General features: G+C 35.9%; 1 protein-coding gene across 1 annotated transcript in view; it reads right to left on the reverse strand.

Moving 5' to 3' along the window:
• LRP6 (LDL receptor related protein 6) overlaps positions 1–13,478 on the reverse strand; it is a 169,064-nt gene that overhangs the window by 23,903 nt on the left and 131,683 nt on the right. The window contains exons 13-16 of the mRNA XM_028119851.2: positions 12,281–12,483; positions 10,210–10,421; positions 8,956–9,146; positions 964–1,173 (exon numbers count right to left, since the gene is read on the reverse strand). Coding sequence (XP_027975652.1) covers positions 964–1,173; positions 8,956–9,146; positions 10,210–10,421; positions 12,281–12,483 — 816 coding nt within the window. The remainder of the gene's footprint in view (positions 1–963; positions 1,174–8,955; positions 9,147–10,209; positions 10,422–12,280; positions 12,484–13,478) is intronic.

The raw sequence follows: 13,478 nt of genomic DNA on the forward strand, positions 1-13,478 counted from the left end.
GGTTGAGAAGTTCAGGCGTTCAATAGTTCTCTCTTTAATATTTCATTTAACATTAGCATTCCTGGTACAATCACACAACACCCATAGTAGTGACTGTTATTAGAAGTCTTTTGATATTAACAAGAAATTAAGGCAAGATGATAAGCCATATTTAAAAGCTTTCAGTAAATTAAAAAAAAATTTATGGGTACTTTTCTAAGCTGAGAATTGAGAAATTTATCTAGGAGGAAGAAAACCAAGCATTTGTTAATCAGTCTTTTCTAAGTTCATTTCAAAAACTTCTGAACACACTAATTTTTAATTTGTTTTTGCTTCATAAGGTTATTCCAAGATAACTATATTCATTATTATGTAAATATAATTATTGCTTTTGTTCAAACTATGGGGGCACACAGGGAAAAGAAATATATATACTTTATACCAGTATTCTTAAAGGGGCTGAAGGTGAGAAAGAAGGCATGACAAGCAGTCCTTGTTGTATCTGAGGAAATTTTTAAAAATGAGCCAGACCACTTCTTTCCCCCACTTTTGTTTTATGGGGAAAAGGTGTTTAATTTGAAAAAGCTCCCAGGTGAGTTTGATGTAGGCTTTAAAAACACAGAGTTTAAAAAATGCCAAAATTAAAAGTGTATGAAAATCTTTAAAGAAAAAGGTAAGAAGGAATGTCTGGGTGGCTCAGTTAGTTAAGCGTCTGCCTTCGGCTCAGGTCATGATCCCAGGGTCCTGGGATCGAGCCCCACATCGGGCTCCCTGTTCGGTGGGAAGCCTGCTTCTCCCTCTCCCACTCCCCCTGCTTGTGTTCCCTCTCTCGCTGTGTCTCTCTCTGTCAAATAAATAAAATCTTAAAAAAAAAAAGGTAAAATTTTAAAAAGGTAAGACGACACAGAAGAACATCTTAATTCTATCTTAATTTCTTATAACAAACATGAGTCCTGCAATTAACAGTATGCCATCAGCACTTACTATATTCCTGAAGGTTCAGCTCTTTCACTGCATGAATGTCACTAAGCTGGGCAATTCGAGCCTGGACTTTGGTTCTACCCTCTCGGCCTGTCATGTCAATTTTTTCAATCATCTGCTGCTGCTTATCAATCCAGTATAGCCAGTTTTCAAACACAGTCAGTCCCACAGGCTGCAAGATATTAGAGTCTTCTAATACTATCCGGTTGGCACCTTGGAAAGGAGAACATGCAACAGAAATGATTCATGTGGGTCAAATCATACATTCAGCAACTACTGATCAAATACCAGTTAGATTCCAACAAAAGTACTGAAATGGAAAATATAAGGTATCTATCACAAAAATTAAAAATCATTCTGAGAAGATATATACATACCAGAGAACAAACTAGACATTTAAGTACAAACAAAAGTAAGTGCCCAATACATAGTAAATAGTCTAGTTCACAGAAACATGGAAAAGACAGAGTAACTTTCAAATTTTTTTAAAAGCAGAGTCCATTTCTCAAATTACATTTTATGAAAAGCCTTAGCATATAAATCAGATAAAAATGGGACTTCTTTGGATAGAGCCCGGAGCTCTGAGCTCTTGGCCTCCCCTACTTGCTGAGTATACCTGAGGCCTCTGTGAAGAACCACTCCACTCACACTCCATCTGGCCACTCAGAACACAGAAAAAATGACTGATTCAAAGGTTACCTGGTTCAAACCTCACCACAAAATAAGAATTCTTTCTACAACATCCCAGACATGGGATGTTAACTCTTAACAGGCAACTGTTCTACTGCTGAACTATAAGAAAATTCTTTCATTCAGTGTGTTGAAATCTGTGCCCCACTCTCTCCATCCCCATAGTTTCTCCCTCATTCAAAAAGAAAAAATATATATTCATTCCCTCCCTGCTCCCCATAATAGTCCTTCAAATATCTATAGAACATATTCAATGTTCTTAAATGATGAGAGTTTAATCAAAGAAGGGCATTAGTTCGTATTTTAGAAATATCAGGGGAAATTCTAGGAAAGAGGCAAGCATAAAGCTAAGTTTTAAAAAGGGAGAAAAATGGGGAGATATTCCAGACGAGAAGGCGCTGCCTAAGTCATCATGCAGATCCAAGGTGGGTTAAACACAAGTTTTCTTAGGCTCCTTCCTAAAATTGTAGTAGAAAATGAAGGTATAATCCATAAGGGCAAACAGGACAGTAGAGCACAAAATGATACAGAATTCAGGAGCTGGAGCAGACCAGGGACACAGCAGCCCAGAGAAAGCTAAATGCCTGCAGCTGGTGAAGCCAACAACAAAATCAATTAGCTCAGAAACTGGAAGCAGCAGGGAATTCAGGACGGAGCAAAAGGAGGAGTTACATGGCTGGGGCTGAGAGAAAAGGACTGACTGAAAAGAAGTACAGGAAGTTACTCAGCTCCTGGGTCTCCTTCCTTCCTTTACTAGAAGACGAAGATAGACTTTCTAAAGAGGCTGAACCAGATTTCAACATACCAGACAAAGAGGTAGTGCCATACATGGAATTTTACAGGGGAATTAATGAAAAGTCTACTTTCTAACTGGGGAGATTCTCCAATGTAAGTTGTGCCCTTTTCCCACTAGATTCCAAGAATACTAGCAGCCAGCTTTTATCCTCCTACAGAAGACCGGAAGATATTCCTATAGGAAAAACAAACCACCAACAACAATAATCAAATAAAAAACCTGAGGTATCCAAGAGAAAAGAACTTCAGATAGTGTCACCTTGGAGTCCCATTAGAAAACAGCCAGGTGTCCATAAGAGGTCCACTCCTTCACAGGCAGCAGCAATGGGAAAGGCAGCATTTTAATGCCTCACTATTAAACACGGACAACTAAGGAACACCAGATATTTAAAGAAAACGACTTTATATTCAAAGTCCAAAACAAACAGAATAAAAGAATTTAGAGAAACAGATGGAATTAAAAGCAGAAAAAAAAAACAAAATCAATAGCAACAAAAACCTAAAGAACAGGATGTTTTGATGGGGGCAAGGCATCCCGGAACACAAGAGTCCTTGGAAATTAAAAATATGATACCTGGAAAAAAATCCAAAGGGAGGGCTGGAATATAAATTTGAAAAATTCTCTCAGAAAGCATAACAAAAAGATAAAGAGACGGATAGTGAGAAAAATACAGTTATAGTCATGATCCAACAACTGAGTAAAAGTTCCAGAATGAGGAAACAAATCATTAAAGAAACATTTAAAAAAAAAAAAAAACCCAAAACCAACTTTCCAGAGCTCAAGATATAAGTTTCCAGAGAGAAAGGACTCACCTAGTAACCAGTTCAATGAAAGAAAGAAAGAAAGAAAGAAAGAAAGAAAGAAAGAAAGAAAGAAAGAAAGAAAGAAAGAAAGGAAGGGAAGTCAGAGAGGGATCACATGAAGGCACATTATCATTAAATTCTAGAACATCTGGGAAAAAGAGATGTTAAAAGCTTCTGGAGGGGAAAATAAAGGATCACCTATAAATAGTCAGGAATCACAATGACATCAAACTTCCCAACAACATGAGATGCTTGAAGACAATAGAGCTCTGCCTTCAAAATTGGGAGAAAATAGTTATGGAACATGAATGCTATATACATCCAAGTTATCAACCAAGTGTGAGGGGAAAAAAATTCAGACAAGTAAATGAAAAATTTTAACCTCCTATAAACTCCTTTCAAGAAGCTAACAGAGGATGTGTTCTATCAAGAAAAAGAAATTAGCCAGAGAAATGGAATCCAGTAAATAGGTTTCAGCACCAAGGAGAACTGGCAAGTGCATTTCCAGAATAATAGTGAAAGGAAGCTGGCCTTTAAAAAGCAAGCAAATCCAGATTGGAGCAAGATGATAAAGAGGTAGTGCTTCCAATTAAAAAGAAAAAAGATGGATTGCTTGATGCATCTGTTCTGTAGGTACTGAAACAATATTTAGACAAGATTAACTTCAGGGGAAAAAAAGCTATAGAAAGAAACATGCTAATGGTAATATTTTCATAGCCATCAATAACAATTATGACCTTAAAAATTATGTTATAACTATCCTGGGAGGATGGGAAGAGAGTTCATATGAATATTTTGGGGCTATACAGTTTAAAACAGCAAATATTTTATTTTCCATCAAAGGAAGTCAACTTGTGATGTCTAAAACTGAAAAATCAAGAAATAGCTGTTTTAAAAAAGCAAGTTATAACAAAGTAGATGCCTCAGAGTGGGAACTGAGAGTACGTAGAACAGTAGACTTGTTTTTTGTTATAAACTAAGTAGAAGCATTTGATTTCCACAAATATTTACATGTATCACTTTGATGAAAATTAAAATTAAACCTAAAATAGTAAGAGTGAATAAAAAAGATTAGCTGGTGGTAACGTAAGGATGGTTTCAAGTGGTCCTTAAGAAAAAAGAGTTGTCAACAGTGTCAATGCAGGATTCCAGATATGATGAGGACTGGATCTACTTTAATGGCAGTTATAAGTAAAACACTGGAACCAACAATGAAAAGACATGTTCATTTACTCAATAAACTATGCATGTACTAAATATAATCCTAGTAAAAGGCTCTGTGGGAGGCTAAAGATATAAAGCTGAAAGAGATCCCATGACAAAAGTGTTTGATTGTTTGTGAATATATAAGGAAGAAAAAAAAAAACAACTACCAACATTATACTAACCTTTTGCAGAAAACAGAAAAAGAGGAAACAATTCTTTTCATGAGGCCAATGTAACCTTGATGGCAAAACGTCAAGTACATTATAAGAAAGGAATATTATAGGGTAATCATTCTCATGAACACAGACACAAACATCTTAATTAAACAAAATCCAGCAATATATAAAAAGGAAAATGTATCGTGCCAAGTTTGATTTATTCTAGCAAACTAGGAACAGAAGGGAATCTCCCTAATCTGATAAAAATGTGATCTACAGAAAAACCTTAGCAAACATAATTCCTCATCATGAAGTACTGAATGCTTTCCCTCAAATCAAGAAAACCAAAAAACCCAAGGATTCTATTACTCTATTCAACATTGTAGCCAGTGCAATAACGCAACAAGGAAAAAGAAACTTTCATTAATTTGTAGGTAAATGATTTAAGAAACCACAGATAACTGAATTTAGCAAGGTCCCTGGGAACGAGCTCAATATAACAGAATGGGAGACAAAAGGAAACTATTTTTATATTCCAGCCACAGTCAGAAAATGAACTATTAAAAATTTAAAATACTCTTTACCACAAGCATTCAAAAGCCTCAAATACCAAGGAATACCTCTAATGGAAGATGGGAAAGATCTCTACACAGAAAACTATAAAACACTGAGGGAAATTAAAGTTCTAAATAAATGGAGGGATATACCATGTTTATGGTTTGGAAGACTAATATAAAAAATAATAATTCTCCCTAAATTGACCTATAAATTCAAAGCAAACCCAGTCAAAATTCTACTAGGTTTCTTTCATTTTTAGTGGAAACTCAGAGGCAGATTCTAGAATGTAAATGGAAATACAAAGAATCAACAATAGCCATCTTAAAGAAATATTAAAGACAAACACTGCCAGATAAATTTCTTAAAACATTTTAACAATTAGGACAATAAAATATCACGTAAGACAAAGTGACCAAGGGAACATTAGATTCCAAAAACAAACTCATACAAATACAGTCACTTCATTTATAACAAAGATGATGTTAGAGAATAGTGGAGAAAGAATCATCTTCTCAAAAACTGATGTTAAATCAAAGAGTAATATGGGAAAAAAAATTTTTTTTAATCCCTACTTAACATGCACAAAAATAAATTCCAAATGGATCATATATCTCAATGAGAAAAGTTAAACAAAGTTTAGGGGGAAAAAAAACACAACAAAATATCTTTGTGACTCAGCAATAGGCAAAGATTTGTTAAATAGAACATAAAAGGCACTAATCATAATGGGAAAAATTAGTAAACTGTATTGCACTACAATTAAGAACTTTTTCATCTAAAGATACCACTGGAAGAATGAAAAGGTAAATTACAAATTGGAGGAAGATTTATGCAATATATACCCTTCTCTACAGAGGAAAGTGTAAAGATGGACTAAAAATTATCAAACAAGACCTAAACAAATGGAAGGATATACTACAGTCATGGATGAAAAGACTGAATTTCTTAAACATGCCAATTCTCTCCCAATATATATGTAACTTGATAATGGATTAATAGTCTGATAAAGAATTTTTAAAAATCAGTAATAGAAAAATGGGCAACAAATAGCAATTCACGGAAGAAACATGAATGACCAATAAGTTAATATCAAACAGGGAAATGCAAATTTTATTAATGAGATATAGCTTTTAAACTACTGGACTGGTAAAAATTTAGAAGTCTAACAATACCAAATATTGGAGGGACAAGTCCTATACTTCTGGTGAGGATTTTAAATTGATATCATCACTGAACAGCAACCTGGATGTATCTATTCAAGGTGAATGTATACATAGCACATTACATAGCAATACTACTAAAAGGTTTAGGCCACAGAGAAATGTTCAAATATCTGCACAAGAATACTCACTAAAGCAGTGCTTTTAATGCCATAAACACTGGGAACAGCAGTTTAGATAGAATAAAGTGTAGAATGATTCATACAATGAATACTATTTAGTGGTAAAAATAAATGACATAGAATTGTGGATCAACAGGGATTATCTCAAAACCATGATATATCTGAAAAAAGCAAGCTACAAAGGAATACATGAGACTATTATATTAAGTTTAAAAAGTGAAAAAAAAGTTTAAATGCATATGTGTGTATGTATGGTAAAAAACACACACACAGAACAAAATATGCATGGCAATGAAAAACATCAAAAGTTACCTCAGGGAAAAGAGGGAGGAGAAAAGAACTGGGAAGGGATACGTAAGGGCTTCAGAATTCTCTCTAACGGTTCATCTCAAGGAAGACAAGGATGAAGGGAAGCAAATATGGCCCCAAACACTAGATTTAACAAAGCTGATGGCAGGAACTTTATAGTTTCTGTATGTTGGAACCATTTCATAATGAAGGGTGGAAAAAAATGCATTAAAAAAATGGAAATTAAAGTGTTACTAAGTGTTACTAATGATGGTGTTTTGGATTTTTTTCTTCTTTTCTAAACTGTCTTTAATTGACATGTATTACTTTTCAAATGAAAAACAAACATCATAAATGAAAAGAAAGAGAGAAAAGGAAAGAAGGGGGGAAAACCCCACCCTCAAGACTAATAAGAATTAAAACACTGACATAAATAACTATTATTCAAATTAGAGGTGACGTAAGAGATTACAGGTGATCAGATGAGGGAAAGAATATACCATGTGAGGTATGTGTACACACATGTATAAATGTGTGCATGACTAGACTGAGAGAAGGCATAATGGAAGGAGGCATTTGAACCTGAAAAGATAAGAGTATTTTCTAGTTTTTAAAAAAATTACAAATGTATTCAAACATATAAAAATTCAAATGATACAGAAATAAATACTCTTAACATAGTACGCTAGCCTTCCAGACCTTTCTCAAGGTGTATCTGCTTGCCTATTCCATGAGGAAAATACAAACATATATACTCATATGTTTCTTAACAGTATGTACACCTATTGGTATGTGTGTATATGTACACAGGTGTATACATAGTATAAATATTTTTAGAGGGCAAGCTGTCATCAAATATAGTGTGTGTGTATACATATATAAAATTAATTTAAATTTAAAAAAAAACTTGTGGCACCTGGGTGGCTCAGTCAGTTAAGCATCTCCCTTCGGGATGCAGCCCCACATCATCAGGCTCCCTGCTCAGGGGGAAATATGCTTCTCCCTCTCCCTCTGCTATTCCCCCGCTCTTTCTCTCACTCACTCCCTCTCTTAAATAAATAAAATCTTTAATAAATAAACTTTAAAAAAATTAGGTCTTAATAAACATTGTTATGCAACTTAGTTTTTAAAAATTATCCTTCTATGTCAGTGCACACAAATCTACCGCATTTTTTTGAATGATTGTAATATTCTATACACTAGATATACCAGAATGTATTTCTCTCTGACAGACTATTATAACTAACGCTAAGCAGGGACCCTTGTACAAATGGGTATTTCTGTAAAAAAAAAAAAAAAGCTATCTAAAAGGGAAATTCACTGACAAATTGCCCTCCAAAAAGATCTTACCAATTCCACTTATACCAAAGTACATGAGAGCATGCCATTCTCTACCATTCTGACCAATATTGGTTATAATCAACTTTAACATATTTTTGCCACTCTGGTAGACATAAATAGTGTATTATTTTAATTTCATTTACCTGATCACTAGAGTAAGGCCACACAGAGTTATTTGGACATCAGAAATTCGGGGGCGGGGATGGAGGTGAAGTAACTATGCTTGTAGACAGAGGTGTGAAAACAAATAAGAAAGTAAATCTGAAGAACCAACAAATGATTTAATTTGGTTAAAACACCAGCAATGGTAAGATTATTTGAGTTTGACGATGGGTTTGTGAAAATACAATTAGACTTTTTTCTTCAGGTTATGAGACTATCCTGAAGATTTTTTTAGTAGCAGTGACATGATTAGAAACCATGCTTCAGAAAATTAATTTAGGAACAGCGTATAAGCTTTCAGGGGGGAAAATCAGCAGGGAGGAGATTTCACTGGCTAGACCTCAGGCCAGAGAAGATAAGAACATAAACCACAGCATAAGAATTAGGAAGGGAGAAGTGATGCATTAGAAATATGTTATTTACAGAGCCCAAATCAAGAAAATTAGGAAATTATTAGATAAGAGAGGAACTAATCACGTTGATGGTTAAAGAAAAAGTACTTCCCAACCAACATGATGCTAACTACCCTTTAATAAACAGAACTGTAAAGAAACGTGCATAAAAATAATACAATGGAAGAAAAATACAAATTCTATTAATGAATCATCTCAATAACTCAAATTAAAATAAGGAAATACATTTCTTGGGTACCTGAGAGATCACTGCTTTCAATTCGCCGGAGATCTGAATCTGCCCAAAAGAGCTTGCCCAATCTGCTATCAAGGGCTAACGCAATTGGTTTACTTAAGCCACTGAAAAAGAGGACTTCCCGTTCTGTTCCATCCAAAGCAGCCCGTTCAATTTTGGGAGACCTTTCCTGAAGATTGGTAAAATACATATACCTGAAAAGAAAGGAAGAAACAGTAAGTTCAGCAAAGTAAGAAACCATACAAAATGAGAATATGCTTAAGATAAAAGGAGTATTTTAAAATCTTATTTTTAAAAGTTTAAAAATTTATATTTTTAGAGGCCATAGGATACTTTTATTACATTCAATAATCGTAACACAGGGTACATAGAAGTTCTTAGGGAGCTAATTTTCATGGATTAATGAGTGGTAAGGGTGCCTGGCTGGTTCAGTGGGTGGAGCATGCAAATCTTGATCCCAAGGGTTTTGAGTTCAAGCCCCACATTGGGTGTTGAGATTACTTTAAAATAAAATGAAGTGACAGACACAGGCATACCTATGTTTTTGGAATATTACAATACATAAATAAAATAAAAGAAATAAAAGAACAGTTAACCAGGAAGACCTGAACACCAAATTTTAAATTCCTTCTTCAATTAGTCTATTTCATATCTAAAAATAAGTCACATATGAATTATTTCTCAAATTTAACTTCTAGAGCTCATCTCTTTCCTGTAACTCTTTTGAAATAAGCTACATCCTCTGATGAATTCCTTATTCATTCAGGTGCAAATAAGTACTGTTGACCAAATGTAAATCTCTGTATTGAATGAAAGGAAACGTATTAGTTCTTGTCATAAAGGAACCTAAAGCCTAGTAGAAAATATAACCTGAAAAACAATTAAGTGTAAGGTAGAGGGCTAAGCATAACTAGAGAGGCACAGATACAGAGGGCTGGATACCTGGGAGAGGGGAAAATCACACCTGGCTGGGGTGGGGTAGATCAAGGAAAACTTCGTAGAGGATGTTGAGGTTCCAATGGTCCTGAAGGTATGGTTAGAAATTAGAACTATAGCAATAGTGACTAAGGAAAGAAATTCTAGGCAGTAAAATCAGAGAAAGCAAGTATATAAGAAAATGCAGGGGCAGGTGGATGGAGAAAATCAAGTTTTTCACTGGAGCACAGGATACTTAAAGGTAATTAACACATGAACTGAAAAGGAAGGCTGATGAGGGTCTCGGATGCCAAGATATCTGAATGAACTTTAGTAACATACCCCTTCTCCGGGTTCACCACAATGGCCCGAGGTCTGTCTTGCTCGCCTTTTAGTACCACCCCAATTGATCTGCCATCTAATCTTGTTACATTAATGACATTGGTGGCCTCACAAGTCCAGTAAATGTAGCGGCTATAAATATCAATGCTGAGGTCATAGGGTTGTATTTCTAGGTTCTGATTTGGAACTGAGCTCACAACCACAGTAAAGCCCTGAGGAAAGAAAAAGACATACACATAGAAAATTAGACTCCAAGCCAGAGACCCCTGAGGTGATCACTCACAATGCTTACACGTACGCGGTTACAAACCTGAGAAGGAACTTTCCAGTCTCACCAGACATTTCTTAATACATTTTTTTATGGGTAATGTGCTTCTTTGTTACCATGCATTTCAGATGTTCCCTTTGGTTATTATGACATGGGGCAGATGAAGGAGCTGAGGCCGTATTAGTTGCTCTAGGAACCTGAAGTGCACTGATCAGAGTGAGGAGGTGGCAGCTGTCTCCTGTAAACTGGAGACAAATGGAGCCAGAACCACCCCTTAGAAATACCACTAAAAGCACAGTGGTTCTTAACTCGGGGCCTTTGGAACGGTGTAGAGACATTTTGGATTGCTATACCTATGGGGCTATAACTGGCATCTAGTGGCCAGGGGTCAGGGGCGCTGTTAAACAGCTTACAATGTACAGGTCATCCCTCCACAACAAAGACTTACATGGCCTAAAAAATGTCAACAGTGCTGAAGGGGAGAAACTGCTTATTGAGACAAGAGCAATTAGGACTATAAACCACATCTACCAGTCATGTCTTTCTCCAATCCTCAAACCACCAGAAAAAACATTTTTTTAAACAAAGCAAAGCCATTAGAGAGGTTTAGTTCATCTGTCCTACCCAAATAAATGGTATTTCTTGTACTTGGCAACTCTGAGGTAACATGTATCTTAATGAGGCTATCTTGTTTATCTTCTGTGTCCTTGGCTGTATAATAACACCACTATAACTATACCCCCTCAAGGATCCCTCAACAGCCCTTAAATACATTATCTCTTCGCCCTTTTTTCATGAGATATTAAGACATCAAAAATTAGTAATCCAATCTCCCTAAATTTCAATACACTCAAAATCCAACATCACTGCTATAAGGAAGACAAATAATTATTTATAGTAATCCCAGTCTAAAACTGCTTAGCCACAGAAAATCATGTAGTATGATAGTATGCAAACCGTGACTGCTGTGTAAGCATAGACAAGATTTGTTGATAGTATTTTCATTTCCATCCCATAGTCACCAAGTAATAGCCTCCCCACATCATTAGGTTAGTGATAACATATCCTAGATGTTTTTAATTTTACTGAGAGTGTGTTATAGATTTCCTAACCTCTGAACCTTCTAAAAATAGTTAATAATAAAAGAACTGTTATTTACTGAGTCCCTACCTCCTATGTCACAGATAGTGGGCTATACGCTTTGCATAGTTTTCAGCTAACAAGTTCATAAGAGGGGTGCCTGGGTGGCTCAGTCCGTTAAGCAGCCTACTCTTGATTTTGGCTCAGGTCATGATCTCGGGGTCCTGGGATCAAGCCCCATGTCTAGCTCCATACTCAGCAGGGAGTCTGCTTGAGGATTCTCTCTCTCAAATCAATCAATCAATCAATCAATCAATCTTAAAAAAAAAGTTCATAAGAATCCTAGTGAGTGACAGAGCGAAGATCAAAACCAAGGTCTACTTGATTTCAAAGCTTCTAACATTCCATGTAAACGGAACCATAATGGAAAAAACTATATGAACAGGTGTGAGTGGCACTGACAAAGTCATTACCAATATATGAGCATAAATTTTCCTTATACAATTTTTATTCCAACGCCATCATCAATTGTTTAGTCAAAGATCATTAGGAGGATAAAAAGCTGCTAGGTCCAGAATTTTAGTTTCCCTCTCTCTCTCTCTCTCTCTCCCTCACACACACACACATTCTCTTTCTCTCTCTCAAGAATTAAGTAAAATAGGATGGTTGGTTACTCCAATTACCAGGCCAAAGAAACAGATTTTGAACTGAGCCCTGAATTACCTGGCTGCCGTCTTCTTGTGCTTTTCGGATCATGTTTTGTCGTGAGTCAATCCAATAGAGTTGCTTGTCCAGTGGGTCATAGTCAATGGCCCGGACATTGCGAAGGCTGTGGATAGGAAGGATGATGTCAGGGCTCTGCTGCTCATCAATCACCATGCGGTTGATGGCACTTTTTTGACTGAAGAGCAGGAAAGTAGTTGGAGCTTAAAGAAAGAGCAAATTTGAAACACAATTACTCTAAGTTTTGTATCATCCAAGTATTTGATCAGCTTGTTGCCTGAATTTCATACAAAACAAACATTGATACTGAAGAGGTAAAGTTGAGGACAAAACCCTTTGGAATGTTTCCAGAAACCCTCCTCAAGGTGACACTAATCAGCACCATGCTACCAAACCAGTTATGAATTCACCCAGTGACACAGGCCCCTAGCCTATTTTGTTCCATCTTGTCCAGTGTGGTATAAAAGGAGACTTGATTTCAAAAAAGCATTTGGTAAAGATATCAAAACTCTCCTTGTCTACCAAGTAAATAATCCTACTCTTCCATAACCTATTCTTCTGGGTGGCAGGAACCCTAGCTCCCATAGGTCAAAGCAGAAACTTTAAGACTGGTTTTAGTCTCAGCTCTCTTACTATCTAGTCACTTGATCATAACTAAGTCACTGAACCTCTTTGGGTCAAAGTTAACTCAACTCTAAAATAAGGATATAGCTATCTTGTCCTGCTCATTGAGTTGCTATAAGAATTTTACAACAGATATGAAGATAATTTATTTTTTTTAAAGATTTTATTTATTTGAGAGAGAGAGAAAAAGAGAGAGGCACATGAGAGGGGGGAGGGTCAGAGAGAGAAGCAGATTCCATGCTGAGCAGGGAGCCCAATGCGGGACTCGATCTTGGGACTCCAGGATCATGACCTGAGCTGAAGGCAGTTGCTTAACCAACTGAGCCACCCAGGCGTCCATGAAGATACTTTAAAAACTGTAATGCATTATGTCAATTACACTTCAATGAGAAATTATATAAATGTAAAGTAAAAATAACTATTGTTTATTATTATCAGTAATAGCAATAATAAAGTTGGTGTTAATAGAAATTAAACAAACCTTCATGGACTGCAGATATAGGTTTTATTTTGCACTGTGTATATGTGATAACTGTAAGAAGAGAAGACCAGTAAAAATCTCTCTCTCCTCTCC

This window comes from Eumetopias jubatus, unplaced genomic scaffold (assembly GCF_037043125.1).
Source record: "Eumetopias jubatus isolate StellerSeaLion01/CBP00866 unplaced genomic scaffold, mEumJub1_p1.0 scaffold_8, whole genome shotgun sequence".
NCBI classification, from domain to species: domain Eukaryota; kingdom Metazoa; phylum Chordata; class Mammalia; order Carnivora; family Otariidae; genus Eumetopias; species Eumetopias jubatus.